Source organism: Vanellus vanellus (genome assembly GCF_965231255.1).
Source record: "Vanellus vanellus genome assembly, chromosome: 2".
Taxonomy (NCBI): domain Eukaryota; kingdom Metazoa; phylum Chordata; class Aves; order Charadriiformes; family Charadriidae; genus Vanellus; species Vanellus vanellus.
This window is the reverse complement of record NC_138906.1, coordinates 38,350,790-38,364,195: the sequence shown is the minus strand read 5'-3', so window position 1 is coordinate 38,364,195 and position 13,406 is coordinate 38,350,790. Positions and strand designations below refer to the sequence as shown.

General features: G+C 48.0%; 2 protein-coding genes across 3 annotated transcripts; both read left to right on the top strand.

The window, feature by feature from the left end:
• The first annotated feature begins 1,081 nt into the window (after positions 1-1,081).
• HOXA7 (homeobox A7) lies at positions 1,082-4,379 on the top strand. Its single transcript, XM_082480034.1, has 2 exons — positions 1,082-1,479; positions 2,551-4,379. The coding sequence occupies exons 1-2, from the start codon at positions 1,104-1,106 to the stop codon at positions 2,832-2,834; spliced, it is 660 nt and encodes a 219-aa protein (XP_082336160.1). The 5' UTR covers positions 1,082-1,103; the 3' UTR covers positions 2,835-4,379.
• Positions 4,380-5,043: 664 nt separating this feature from the next.
• Positions 5,044-12,967, top strand: HOXA6 (homeobox A6). 2 transcript variants are annotated; one of them, XM_082498935.1, is made up of 3 exons: positions 5,044-5,647; positions 10,105-10,362; positions 11,722-12,967. In XM_082498935.1, the coding sequence occupies exons 1-3, from the start codon at positions 5,455-5,457 to the stop codon at positions 11,979-11,981; spliced, it is 711 nt and encodes a 236-aa protein (XP_082355061.1). In that variant the 5' UTR covers positions 5,044-5,454; the 3' UTR covers positions 11,982-12,967. The 2 variants fall into 2 exon arrangements, with proteins under 2 accessions (XP_082355061.1, XP_082355060.1); XM_082498934.1 differs by lacking the exon at positions 5,044-5,647 and having other exon boundaries at positions 9,875-10,362.
• The last annotated feature ends 439 nt before the right edge of the window (positions 12,968-13,406 follow it).

Genomic DNA, 13,406 nt, shown 5'->3' with positions numbered 1-13,406 from the left:
AATTTCCGGGGTAATTCCATTGTGCTCCTTCCAGTTTATGATGTGCAATACAGGCAGGCAGTAAAAGCTGTCTTTACCAGGACTCCCTGTCTGAGGGAAGGAAACTCATTTTACGATCCGTTTAAAGGAAGGGCACGGTGCAGCATCCTCAATGGAGAGCCATTCGCATTGTTGGGGAGCCCAGTGCTTAGAAAAGCAGCAACGCTCCCCATCATCTCAGGGTACCGCTGCCACCTCTCGCGTAGGACTAGTCGTAAGGTAGGTAGGCAGGAAAGGTAAAAGGGGCATTAAACAGGCGGCTGAGATGTGAAGCCATTTGTAGGCGATTTCTTCAACTCTGGGGGTTTTGGTTTATTTTGGCTGATTCCTCCCCCCCCCTCCCCCCCTTTTAACGGGGTTCAGACAGTTGAGTTCTGGCATTTTTTAATTTTTTTTTTTTTTCTTTTCCGGGGGGTGACGGTGTTTTTTTCCTAGGGGGCGAACCAGCGGGGCTCGTTCAAGGGGGGGGGGGGGGATCTCGATTTCCAGAGCTCGGGCAGCCCCCCGGTGCCGCCGTCGGCGCGGCGGGGCCAGGGGGCCGGGGGGGGTACCCCCATAAACGCCGCTGCGGGGTTACCCTCCCCGCCCTTATTTTCCTTGCGGAAAAGCAAAGCGAGGGTGACGAGCAGCCTCTTTTAAAGTTTATATTTTATTTAATTTGATTAATTTTTCGCGGCACCCCCCAGGTCGGTCTAAAGGACTATATGATGTGTGGGGGGCACACACACATACACACTCCCGGCGGCGCCGTCGGGGGGCGAGGGGGCGGCGGCGGCGGCTGGAGGGCGCTGCCGGGCGCGGCGGCGGCGGCGGCGGTGGCGGCGGCGGCGGCGGCGTCCCCGGCCCGTCCATGGCCGGGCACCGGCGGGCCGCGGCCGGCACCACCTGTGAGGCGGGCGGGGATTGGCGGGCGGCGTCATATGACCGGTCACGTGCTCCAGGCAGCTCAGTCCAAAAGAAAATGGGGTTTGGTGTAAATCTGGGGGTGTAATGTTATCATATATCACGCTACCTCGTAAAACCGACACTGAAGCCTGCCGGACAACAAATCACAGGTCAAAATTATGAGCTCTTCGTATTATGTGAATGCGCTTTTTAGCAAATATACGGCGGGGGCTTCTCTTTTCCAAAATGCAGAGCCTACTTCTTGCTCCTTTGCAAGCAACTCCCAGAGAAGCGGCTATGGACCAGGCGCGGGTGCCTTCGCCTCCTCCATGCCCGGCTTGTACAATGTGAACAGTACCATATATCAAAGCCCGTTCTCTTCCGGATACAGCCTGGGCTCTGATGCCTACAACCTGCATTGTTCCTCTTTTGATCAGAACATTCCCGTCCTCTGCAATGAGCTAACCAAACCCAGCTGTGAGAAAGCGGAGGAAAGCAACCTGCACAACCAGGCTGAGCCTAATTTCCGGATATACCCCTGGATGAGGTCTTCAGGTAGGGGCGAGCGGAGAGGGCTCGGAGCCGTGGCAGCCAGGCAAAGCGTGTCGCCAGAATTACTGTCAGCACAGCCTTTATGGTTTTAATTATAGCCGAGGCGCCATTGCGTAGAAAGCCCGTGGCATTGTATGTAAATGAGTATCATAAAACTTTTTATTGCCCAATTAATGGGTTCTAGCCTCGTAAATTTATTTAACTCCATTTGCTATGGAATTTTAGCATTGAGCTGATTTGCGCTGTTTGCTATAGAAATGTGGAGAGTTGGCTGCGGGCTCCCAGAGCCCCCACGGGTAAGCGTCTCCCCTGCCCTCTGCCGAAGTTGGGCAAAAAAATCCCGCTCGCTGGGGAAGGCGGAGGGGAGAGGGGCGTTCAGGAGCGGGGGACGGGCTGCTGAGGACTTTGCCAGCCCACGTTGCCGAGACGTGCCACTCTCGTCCCCCCTGCCCTTTCCACGGAGATAAGGATCTATAGAAATGTACTAAACAGGAAAACGGGGCGGGGGGGGTGGGGTGGGGGGAGAGAGGCTGGGGGCGAGAGTGTGTGAAAAAGGAGAGCTCTCTTCTGGAGCTAAATGCGATGTATTGTTTACGATCCAGGCGGGGTGGGGTGGGGTGGGGGGTGGAGGGAGCCCCCGACATTAAAATAAAATAAATACAGCCCAGCCTTCCAGCTTTTTATTTCCCCTTGCGAAACGCGAAGGTCTGGAAGGTTTTAGGGAAATACATGGCCTGGGGGGAAAGTTCCTCCTCCCAAAAGCAATTTCCTCCCTCACCTCCTCTCCTGAATGCTTTCTCTCCACTTTTTCTAGGTCTCGAGCAACTTAATTTTTGCCCTGCCTGAGCAGGGCAGGTCGTGTGGCCGAAATGTCTTTGTTAGGGCAAAGTGGGGAGGCGGGTGGAAGTGAGAGAAGGGGATCATTCACTCTCGCTCGGCCGCTTTTTGTTTGTTTGTTTATTTATTTATTTAAAAATTAATAATAATAAGGAAAAAAAAACTCCCAAAACTAAAAAGGGAAAACTTTCCACATTTCTTCTTGCCTGACTCCGGGCCGTGTGTGTCTGCTTTCAGGTCCAGATAGGAAGCGAGGGCGCCAGACCTACACCCGCTACCAGACCCTGGAGCTGGAGAAGGAATTCCACTTCAATCGTTATCTGACTCGGCGGCGGAGGATAGAGATCGCCCATGCTCTCTGCCTGACGGAGAGGCAGATCAAAATCTGGTTCCAGAACCGGAGGATGAAGTGGAAGAAGGAGCACAAGGAAGAGAGCTCCAGCACCCCGGCTCCCAACGAGCCCACGTCAGCAGCAGCCTCTGTTGAGAAAGTGGAAGAAGACGAAGAGGAGGAGGACTAAGGAGTCCCACTCGAGGAAGCGATCTCTCAGTATAATGTATGCACATGACAGTTGGAAAAGCTCCCTTTAACGGGGGGGGAAAAAAAAAAAAAAAAAGAGAGACTCACTGTTTTTATTTAAAAAAAAAAAAATCTGTTCCCTTAAATAATCATCTTGCAAGCGAGCGTTTGCAAACATGAAAACGTTTCTTGGGGTGGTTTTCCAGCCTTCTCTCCACTCGCCCGTACTCCCCAAACCTGCCCTGTACCGAACCTTTCGGTAATATCTCATAAGAGCATCCTACAATCATTTGATTTTTCGTTCACCTAAACCTGGGTGGGTTTGTCCAGGGGACATTTCAGTGGGAGAACTGCTGCTTGCACAGATAGTAAACCGTGACCTTCCGAAGTAACTACCTGACTCAATAGTCCCAATCATGTATGAGGGGAAAAGTGCATTAGGCTCATGTCAAGAAAAACTACCTAATTTTGAATAAGTAGCTCTGCACTTCTCTTTTTTCTTTCTTTTTTTTTTTTTTTTAATTATTGTTAGAAAAGTATCATAACTAACAGCTACACTAACAAAAGGTTAAACAGCAAGTAAGGGGGAGGGGGGAAAGATGTTCCACAAACCACTACAATCTACAGCAATGATTTGTACTACCTATTTTCCAGACTACCTATATATCTTGCTCCGCCTACCTATCTTCGAAAGTATACTGTATTTTAGTAGTCAAAAGAAGATAACATTACTAATGTGAATCGCAAAATGCTTTTAGCAATGTAAGTGTAGTCGTTCGAAAAGCACGCATCAATAGCTTTGGTATAGAATTTGGTACCGAAAATGCTGAATATATTTAAATTTAAAATAATATATTTATTCCAAAGCAATTATAAATGAAAACCATATGCTGCAATATATCTTTGTTCTCGATTATTTGCTATTCCGAGTGAGGAAGCAAACACGCCAATATTGTACAAAGCGGTTTAATATCTGACGTTGGCTTCTACCTTCGGCTGTCTCTGCTAAAGGCCGTTTTCTTAGTCTAGGTTGATCTTACTTAATATAGCGGAAAGTGTTATTTCAAAAGTGAATTTAAATGACCATGTAACCACCTTAAAAAAAAAAAAAGCAACCTGTAAAACTGTTTGTCCTGATTATCCGAACGTGTTAATATGTAATACCGTGAATTTTCCTACAATAGCAGATACTGTATATTTGAACGATTTTTTTTTTTTGTCATTTATATTCGTCTTGGAGCTCATTTGTAAGATCATGTCATAAATTGGGAAGTATGTAATTAATTTGGAAACTTTGTAGCATGATGTATTGTTAAGAACTCTGTATAAATCCGTCTTGAAGGTTTGGCTAAAGTTTATTCAAAAATTGTATGTTACAATGTGTTTCGATGTGTTCGTTGTGAACATTTGGATATGCCGTGTAAGTATTGGAAGTGGAAAAAAAAATAATGTCTGTGAACTCTCTTTGGAAGTGATACCGTGTTCAAGTATCTCCCACGATAAATGTGTTTTATGTTACACAGAAAATAAATATGCTTGTTGACAATGAATTGTGTTTCTTTATTAGGGAAACAGTTCGAAGAAAGCATCAAAAATAATTTACACAGACAAATAAAGAAATTAGACCATATAAATCTTTTTTTTTTCATAATCAGAAGGAAAAAAAATCCAAGGTGATGAATTGATAGGAATCAGTCAATTTCTCTACCTCGACTTCGTGTTTTTTTTTTTCCCCCTAGCGCAGTTGATTAATAAAGCGGAAAGCCTTCTTTATGGGAGGGCTTCCTTCCACCGTGTTCCCGTGTCCTCTTGCAATCATAACCCCAGTCCAGTCGGCCGGGACCAAGCCGAAATAACATGCAGCGAAATAATATTTTGTAATGAACAGAAAGTGCGATGCGAAACTTCCAAGTGTAAATGATCTGGTCGGGTCCGTGTGTGCCTTGTGCGTGCGGCTTTCGGGGGTCGGGGGCAACAGGGTGGCATTAAAAAGGGGAAAAATCCTCCTGCTTTAGAAAATTTATCATTTTTGCCAGGTACCACGTAATGTCAACGAGATCTAATATTTTCAATCTTTGTGAAAAATTAAAAAAAAAAAAAAGAAAAAAAGATCGCTCGAAAAGTCCCTTTATTCAGCCGTGTAAATGCAGGTAGAACCAGAGCATCATTTGCGCAGAAGTTCCCTTTTTCTACTACGCTCCGTTCCCGGTCAACGTATTAATTGTAATTTTAATAAAATTAGTACAAACTCCAGGTCTTTTAAAAAACTCCAGGGCTGCCTCTGTGGTAAGATGGCGCCTCTCTAAGACCTGCCTCTTCTTAGTGATGAGGAAAAGGCCATAAATCCGTTGTTGTTTATGAAAATTTACAACTTTGCAATACAACTTTATGAGTTGTTCGGTTTTTCCATTGGTCGTTGTCGGTCATGTGGATAGTAACCGTGAACATGAACTTTTTTATAATTTCCCTTGCGAGAATAGAGCCGCATTCTTTTGCTGAGCTCTGTCCTGCTTCGGATCTCTCTGGCTTTCAATCCCCATTTCATTTGTTCTTTGTAAGGCAATAGTGAACAAAGTGTGCGGAGGTTCGGCATAAGCAGCCGCCTAGAACACAGATCCGGGATGGCAATTTCCAGTTCCCCCGCTGGAAGGTGTGGCATATTGGATTCAAAGCACTGGCGTGGCAGATTTTCAACTTGCAACCTGGCTAATTTCCTGCTTCTTCTGGCACCAAAAGGAGGGCGATTCGTCTCCTGTGCAGCCAAAGCGACAGCTGTCAAAGTCGCAGGGGCTCCTGTGAGCCAGAACCTAAAAGGTGAGAAATGTATATGACACTACCGTAAGCAGGGAAACATGGTTTAATACGTTTAAATATTAGACATGTGCAATTAAACCAAATGGAAATGTTGCCGGCCAAAATTAGAGGTGGCTGCAGCTCAGTTGATTTTGACTTAGCCAGTGCATGCAAAAATATGCCTAAATAAAATGTTTACTTTGTATTATTTAGCAAAGCCGTGGATTTATTTTTTTTTTCACGAAGTTTATTTCTGTTTGCATTTGCCAGCGGGTTGCTGTGACATTCAGTTTATTTTCTAACAATTCAGGTTTACAGCATTAATCCGAGGGGATTTTTTTTTTCCCAGCACGAGGGAAAAAAAAAATAACCCCCCAATACATTATTATTATTATTATTAATTTCACAGCATTAACTTACAGTTCAAATGCGGCAGCTGAAATTTAGATGTAATTTATTTTTGACTATTTCAGAAAAAAAAAAAAACAACAACCACGAGCCAGCACAATATCTCCTAGCTCCCCTGGCATGTCCAGGAGAAAGGTTATTGGGGGGGGGGGGGGGGGGGGAGGGGAAGAAACGGCGCGGATGTGTCTTTGATTTTCTTTATCAGATCAAGCGCTGCCTGCAAACCCCCGTGCCCCGCCGTGGGTCCGTGGGAGCGGCGTTCCCGGCGCTTTCCGGCGTGGGTCGCTTGCGTGCCTCGGCTGCGCGGCGCGGGCTTTGCAGCGGCTAAACCGATTTCAGCGCCGGAGACGGAGCTTTTTGCCTTTTTTTTTTTTTTTTCCTCCTTTTTCCCCCCTCTTTCTCTCCTTGTTGTGACTGTTACGGTGCGGCGCTGGGGCGGGGGGAGGGAGGTAGGGGGAGCGGCGGCTCGGCGGGCCGAGTGCCCCGCGGTGTGTGTCGGCGGGGGGGAGCGGGGCCCCGGGGTTGGCGCCCCCGAGACCCCCCGCCGCCGCCGCCCCGGCTCCGCTCCCGCCTCCTCATGGCGAAGGAGCGGCTCGGAGTGCTTTAAGTGTTGGTTGGCCCCGGCTCTGGTTGTGTTGCCGGGCTGATAAAGCATTGCATTTGCATTGCATTGCGGTATCCGCCGGACTGGAGCTGCAGTGAGAGCCGGATTATTTATTGCGGGGTGCTCAGTGCTGCCACGGCGTGGCGGAACGGCGGAGGCGGGAGCGGAGCGGCCCCCGCAGCCCCTGGGAGCCTGCGCTGCTCGGGGGGGGGGGGTAACCCAAATAAAAATCAAATTAAAAAAAAAAAAAAAGAAAAGAAAAGAAAGAAATCCGGCCTACCTTTCCAAGGGGAACATCGGAGCTCGCCCCCGGGCAAGATATTCCGGCAGGGCCGGCTCTGCCTCCTCCCCTTTCCCTCCGCTTGTACCTCGGTGCAGTGTCAACTGTAAAATATCACAGTGGGAACTGGCTGGGGAGGACCCGCCCGCGTCCCCCCGGCCAGGCTCCCCGTACCCCGCCAGTCTAAACAACGCTTTGCCTTGCCCAAACTGTTTGGATTAGGAGCTATTAGGTACAGGTTGGTTTTGGTGACGCTGCCGAAGCACGCGAGAAGGATGTGTAAGTGGTTTTATATACGAGGAGAAGGAGGCTTTTAAGCTTAAGAGGGTAACTGCCCCCGCACCTGTATGTGCGAGGGCGGCTGGGGTTGCCGGCCGGGTTTTCGGCGGGAGGAGGAAGGCGAAGCGTTTGGCGGAGGAGGTGCGGGGAATTCCGAAAACAAATAAAAGGCGGATGAAATACACGGGTATCGCAAAGTGTGACTTTGTTGCGGTGGCGAAATGCAGAGGCTGGCTTTCTGCTTTCCTGAGGGGAAATGGTGAGGGGAAACTGCTGCGAAATGTGTCCGGGCAGGATATTTCCCCGGCGGAGCTGGGGGGTAACAGATTCTTGTAATTCGGGGTTTTCAGGGGGTAGGGGGAGGAGCGGAGAGGACGCTTGAATGTGACTGAAGCGGAGATTGCAGTGCAGATTGTTTAGCTGTCACTGTAACTACTCTAACACGACCCAGCCAGACAAACGTGCACATTTCATTCCTTTTAATATTGTGGGGTCAACGAAGAAATTATTTCGCTGCCTGCGGTCGGATTTCCGACAGTTTGATTTGGACGCAAACAATAACTTAAAAAAGAGAAAAGAAAGAAAAAGAAAAAAAAAAGAGGAAAAAAAATCAGTCTGTAACCGATGCTATAAAATGTAAATATAACTCAGCCTGGAGCGATTTTTTTTTTTTTTATTTTGGTCTCTGTGTGATGGATTCAAGCAAAAGACTGTCTGGCCACAACTTTTTAAAGTAGGGTCGGTGGGTTTCGCGTGTCCCGAGCGTTCATTTTTCACGGTGTGTTTTCGTTCTAACGTATGTTGGCGAAAATCTGCTCTTCTAAAAACCTCTTTGTATTTAGTGTACTGTGTGCTTGTTTGCTGGTGCTCCCTTCTTTTTTAGCTCTATTCGCACTAAGTAAAAAAACTTTTTCTGGAGAAGGCTGGCTTTCAGGAAATACACGTTTCTAAGATGACCTCCCAAAGCATGCAGCGAGTGAGCTGTAATTCTACCAGGTGTGTTTATGGGTTAGCCGGACTGAAGAGGTTAAGGAAGTTGGGGAAAAAAAAAATTGGAGGCAATCAACATCTGAATGTGAAAGTCCAGCTGAGACTGTGAACAATACAAACTATTGTGGAGCGATGTTTTAACTCACTACTGTTTTATAGGTATCGTAATCTGCCCCCGGAAATGAGACAAATAGTCTCCCAACAACAACAAAACTCTCCTTTGAAAGCTACTTTAGGAAACGGGGCTCGTACGAATGTCACTTTCCGTCAGAGCGCGTTTAAAATTAGGCTATTCAATCTGTTGTAATAGGCACGGATTATGAGTAAACACAGCTTGGAATGAACAAGCTCATGTTATCTCCAGGAACTGCAGGGTTACGGCCGAATTAAAAGCGCCTCAGCGAATTTCATCAGCACTGTTACTGTCCCTGCCCTGGGCCAAGAATTATATTTCCGCTATGGGGTAACTGCCATGTTGAAAAATGAAGGTGGAAATGTTTGTTTCATGTATTTTTTTTTTCCCTCTTAAAGACACGCATCCGCATTTAATTATTCGGAGCAACAACGAAAGCGATTGGCTTCTGCTGACTCATTAGCGGGGCTGTATTAATTAGGAATAGTCCTACTGGCTCGTTTTTGAATTTGAATGTTTGATTCCCTCGGCTCGACTCTGGCGGGGGGGACTCGGGGAGAAGAGACACGTGGAACTTTATCTGGGCTGCTAGGGGGGTTCCGGGAGCCCGCTCAGCCCTTCCCGGGGCCTTTTCGGGCACATGGTGCAAACCAAAAAATTCCCCTCCCCAGAAGGTCACCGTTCCCTGCCCCAGTCACAACCTCCGTGTTAATTATGGGGATGTTCATTTAGATACGAGACCTCTTCCTCGCAGGACGCTTTAGCCTCTCTCACAAAAGCGGGGTTCGGCGCTGAGGTGGGCTCCCCGAGCTCCGAAGGGAAGCCTCAGCGGAGGGGCGATCTCCGGAAGGAAAAAAAAAAAAAAAAAAAGAAAAAAAAATCGCCTAAAAACTCCGGGATGCGATGCGGCTGTGGCATCGCTGTGGGAAAACGGAGAGAGGCCGGGCCGACCTCCTCCCCCCCCCCCCCCCCCTCCACGCTGCGCGGCGCCCCGCTCCCCCTTTCACGTGTTCCCTCCGCTCCAAACTTTCCCCCCGCCGCATCGCCCTCGGCCGGAGAGCCGGGGGGCGGCTCGCCCACCCTGCCCGCGGGGCTGCGCGGCTCCCTCGGGGGCGACGCGCCGGTCGTGGGGCCGCCAACTTTTCAGGGCGCCCCCCCACCCCCTCCAGCCGCCGAGGAGGGGGGGGGCGGCGAGGGGGTTTGTCCCCGTCGGCCGCTGTTACACTGCCCGCGCCGCCTGCTCCTTGCCGGGAATCTATTATTATGACTATTATTATTATTATTATTCCTATCGGGATATTTTTCCACCGAAGGGGCGGTACCGCCCCGGGGGCGCGGCCGGTCCCCGCGGGGCTGCGCGGGACTGCGCGGGGCGGCGCGGCGGGGCCGGGGGCTGCCGGTAAGTTGGCGGCGCGGTGGCGGCGGCCCCGGGGGAGCGGGCGCCGCGCGCGCTCCCATTGGCCGCCCCGCCGTCAGCTGCTCCTATTTTCTGCTGTCGCTTTTGGCGCTCGGCCATCCAGAAACAAACCACTTCGATGACTCCTAATAGTTATCGCCAGATGTACTAATACACAACAAATCACGGTCCGGGAGAGGGGGAGAGCAAATGAGTTCCTATTTCGTGAATCCCACTTTCCCGGGGAGCCTGCCCGGGGGCCAGGACTCTTTCCTCGGGCAGATCCCCCTTTACCCGGCGGGTTATGATGCTCTCAGGCATTTTCCGGCTTCGTACGGGGCAAGCAGCCTGCAGGACAAGACTTACACCTCACCTTGTTTCTACCAACAGTCCAACACCGTCATTGCTTGCAATCGGGCTTCCTATGAGTACGGAGCCTCTTGTTTTTATTCGGACAAGGAAATTAGTAGCGCCTCTCCCTCCGGCAGTGGCAAACAGAGGGGGCCCGGGGACTACCTGCACTTTTCTCCCGACCAACAGTACAAAGCCAGCGGCGTCCAAGCCAAAATTGTAAATGACGAAGGCACCGACCGGAAGTACACGAGCCCTGTTTACCCCTGGATGCAGCGGATGAACTCCTGCGCTGGTAAGGCATTTCGATGCAATCAAGGAGGGGGGGGGGGGGGATGTGGAGGGGGGGAGGAAGGAAAAGTTTCTTTCCCCAAGAATTTTTTTTTTTTTTTTTTTTTTTTTTTTGGTTCTTAGATAAAGTCCAGACTGCTGGAGAGACACGAGTCCTGCAGGGCAATGTGTAACATGAAACCTTCCCCAGGTTATTTTAGACCTGGCACGTTGGCACCCTGGGAACGGTGGCCGAGAGCCCAGCTTATGGGTTGACTGGTGAAAGTGACTGGGGAATCCTTAGGAAGCAGGCAAAAAAAAAAAAAAAAAAAAAAAAAAAAGCACAGAGCAGCTTTACCACTCTCCTAAAGCCACCCCAAAGCCCCTGTTCCGCTCCTTCATTGTCAGAGAGCGATGCAGGGAATATGCCCTCTGTACTGAGGATCCAATGCATTTGTGGCACATTCCTCCTCGCCCCCCTCCCCCAGCTCATTAGCCTCTAAGTAGTGGATACTGGGAGCACGTTTCTGGGGCCGTGGGCGCACTTCCACGGCATCGCGGATTTTCTCTGACTTACAAGTGAACTTCACATAATTTAACTACTCTGTCCAGGAGTGATGCTGTGGGGGGAGGGTTGTGTTGGGGTGACACTTATTTTTGATAATCCCACGTTAAGACGTTTGCTTGCAGTAGTTGCTAATGACTCCCCTCCTCTCCCCTCCTCCGGAGTTTATGTTTGCTGGACTGTGGGTCGCATTTCTTTTCTGGAAAGTTAAACTTTTAGCAAGACCATTCTGATGCTGCTTTGCATTCGAGGGCAATAAATTCCGGAGCAAATGGCACAGGTTCTTCTATGATCTTTAGCTGTTGTCTATAATTATACTTGAATTACAGACCCTCTGTAGTCACAGCCATGGCAATAGAGTGTGTTTGTGTAAACACACTCGCGTATGCGTACACACACACACACACACACACATGCGTGCAGCTCCCTGGATCGCACGCGTGTGCGTGTATGTGTGTGTGTGCGTGTGCGCGCAGAGGCTCTCACCACGCAGAGGGTAGACACTGCTCAGCGATTCACACGGGTGCTACCAACTTCGCTTTCCCTAGGTCCACCTTAAAGCCTCTTTGTATCCCAGTTACCACACCACTGTAAGCACGCTGCACATCCGCATTTACAGCTGGTCAGGCAGGAGAAAAGGAAGAGAAGCAAAAAAAAAAAAAAAAAAAAAAAAAAAAAGCCTCCAGGAAACCAGAGCACCCCCACCCCCCGACCCCCGTGATTGTGCCTGCAAAAGGAGACAGAATATACTAACAGCTCTTTCTGGTCTGAAATCACTGGGCCCTGTCCAATGCGATCGTTTTGTCTTTACTTCTACAGGTACAGTATATGGAACTCATGGGAGACGAGGGAGGCAAACTTACACCAGATACCAAACGCTAGAGTTAGAAAAGGAATTTCATTTTAACAGATACTTAACCCGAAGACGACGTATTGAGATTGCAAACGCTCTCTGCCTTACTGAACGCCAGATTAAAATATGGTTTCAAAACAGGCGGATGAAATGGAAAAAGGAAAACAAATTCATAAATTCCACACAGCCCAGCAGCGAAGAAACAGAGGAAAAGTCAGGGGAGTAGAATCACGTTTAATAAATGCTACCAGGCCTTTCCTTAGCGCTTACTATTACTATTATTATTTAGCTTGTGTTCCTTCTGCTACTAAAATCCTATAGGTTTGTCACAGTCTATTAATTCCCAAAAGGCTTGGTTAAAAGATGTACACTTGCAATCATCTGTGACTTTCTTTAATATATGTGGAAGTCCGAGCTTTCGAGCTACAGGCGTGTTTGTATATAACCACCTTGCCAAAGCGAAGGTGGCGTTGCTTAAAGTATTAGAGAAATGGCCCAGATTTTTAGATATTTGAGGTGAGCATTTGTGTGTGGGTGAGTGTCCCTGGCGTGCCTGCTTGAGAAGAGATAAGCGAGTAATTTTTTTTTTTTTTAATTAGAAATGTTCATATTATAGAAATATGAGAGATTTTAGAAAATCTTGAGTTTATGTTTTTGCTAACTCCCGCTACGTCGGGCCGTCTCGTTATGCTGTGTTCGGGAGCTTATGGTCTGCAGGGGAGATAAAAAAGTTTTACGCGTGTAAGATATTTAAATAGCAAAAAGAAGAAAAACCCTTTAAAAAAATCGTTGTATAAAACCCTGGGTATAAACTTGCAGTTAAAGCGAAGATGAATTGCAGGGAGATTTTTAAAATGCCGCTAAACTGCCTAGACTGCACTACTCGTATTAAAGTAAAAACTCGCCGTTAAACTTCAGGGGAAGCGAGGGAAGGGGTTTTGAGGCGGGCGAATTTCTGTGGTTCCCGTTGAGCTTACACTGAGGTTTCGGTGAGCTCAGCTCTACACTGGAGGGGCTTTGAATTATGGACTACATTTCTTGGGGCTTCGTGGGCTTGGGTCGATCTTTCTTTCTTTTTTTTTTTTTTTTTATAATTTTATTAAAAGAAAAGTGTCTGTCATATTAACTTGGGTATCTTCTTCCCCGCTTTTGTGGTATCTTAATTCACATTCGCATTTCTTAGCACTGGAAAAAATAAATAGATACTCTAAAGAAAAATAGCTGCCATAAAATGCTTCCACTTAGAGTTATGTATAAGTAAAATATGCGCAGCGAAAATATTGATAATATATACGTTATATCTCTATATATTGTATTGTGTGTGCGTGAGTGTGCGTGTGAAGCTGTGTACAAATACACTTGTATGCGCATCAAGGCTCTTTTGTTTGGAAGGCAGCGCTATTTGGGCTACCGCTCTAAATATTTTAAAAGCCAAACCTGGAAAATACTAATGCAAAATGGCTACCGCCGCATTTAGAGGCTGGGTTTTTTTTGGTTGTTTGGTTTTGGGTTTGGTTTGATTTTTGCTTTTGCTTTTGCTTTTTTTTTTTTTTTTTTTTTTTTCCGAGAGGCGGAAAAATAACGGCGGCCGTAAAGCCGCTTGGAATTTGACCCCCTAGTTGGAAAAACGCTGCGCGATATTTGTCTTTCA

What these genes read in the sequence shown, in the direction of transcription:
- HOXA7 (XM_082480034.1), top strand. Translation starts at nt 1,104, where the DNA reads ATGAGCTCTTCGTATTATGTGAATGCGCTTTTTAGCAAATATACGGCG. An exon ending in CCCCTGGATGAGGTCTTCAG is followed by an intron (nt 1,480 to 2,550) that starts GTAGGGGCGAGC and finishes GTCTGCTTTCAG; the next exon opens with GTCCAGATAGGAAGCGAGGG.
- HOXA6 (XM_082498935.1), top strand. Translation starts at nt 5,455, where the DNA reads ATGGCAATTTCCAGTTCCCCCGCTGGAAGGTGTGGCATATTGGATTCA. An exon ending in TGTGAGCCAGAACCTAAAAG is followed by an intron (nt 5,648 to 10,104) that starts GTGAGAAATGTA and finishes GTTTCTACCAAC; the next exon opens with AGTCCAACACCGTCATTGCT. An exon ending in GCGGATGAACTCCTGCGCTG is followed by an intron (nt 10,363 to 11,721) that starts GTAAGGCATTTC and finishes TTACTTCTACAG; the next exon opens with GTACAGTATATGGAACTCAT.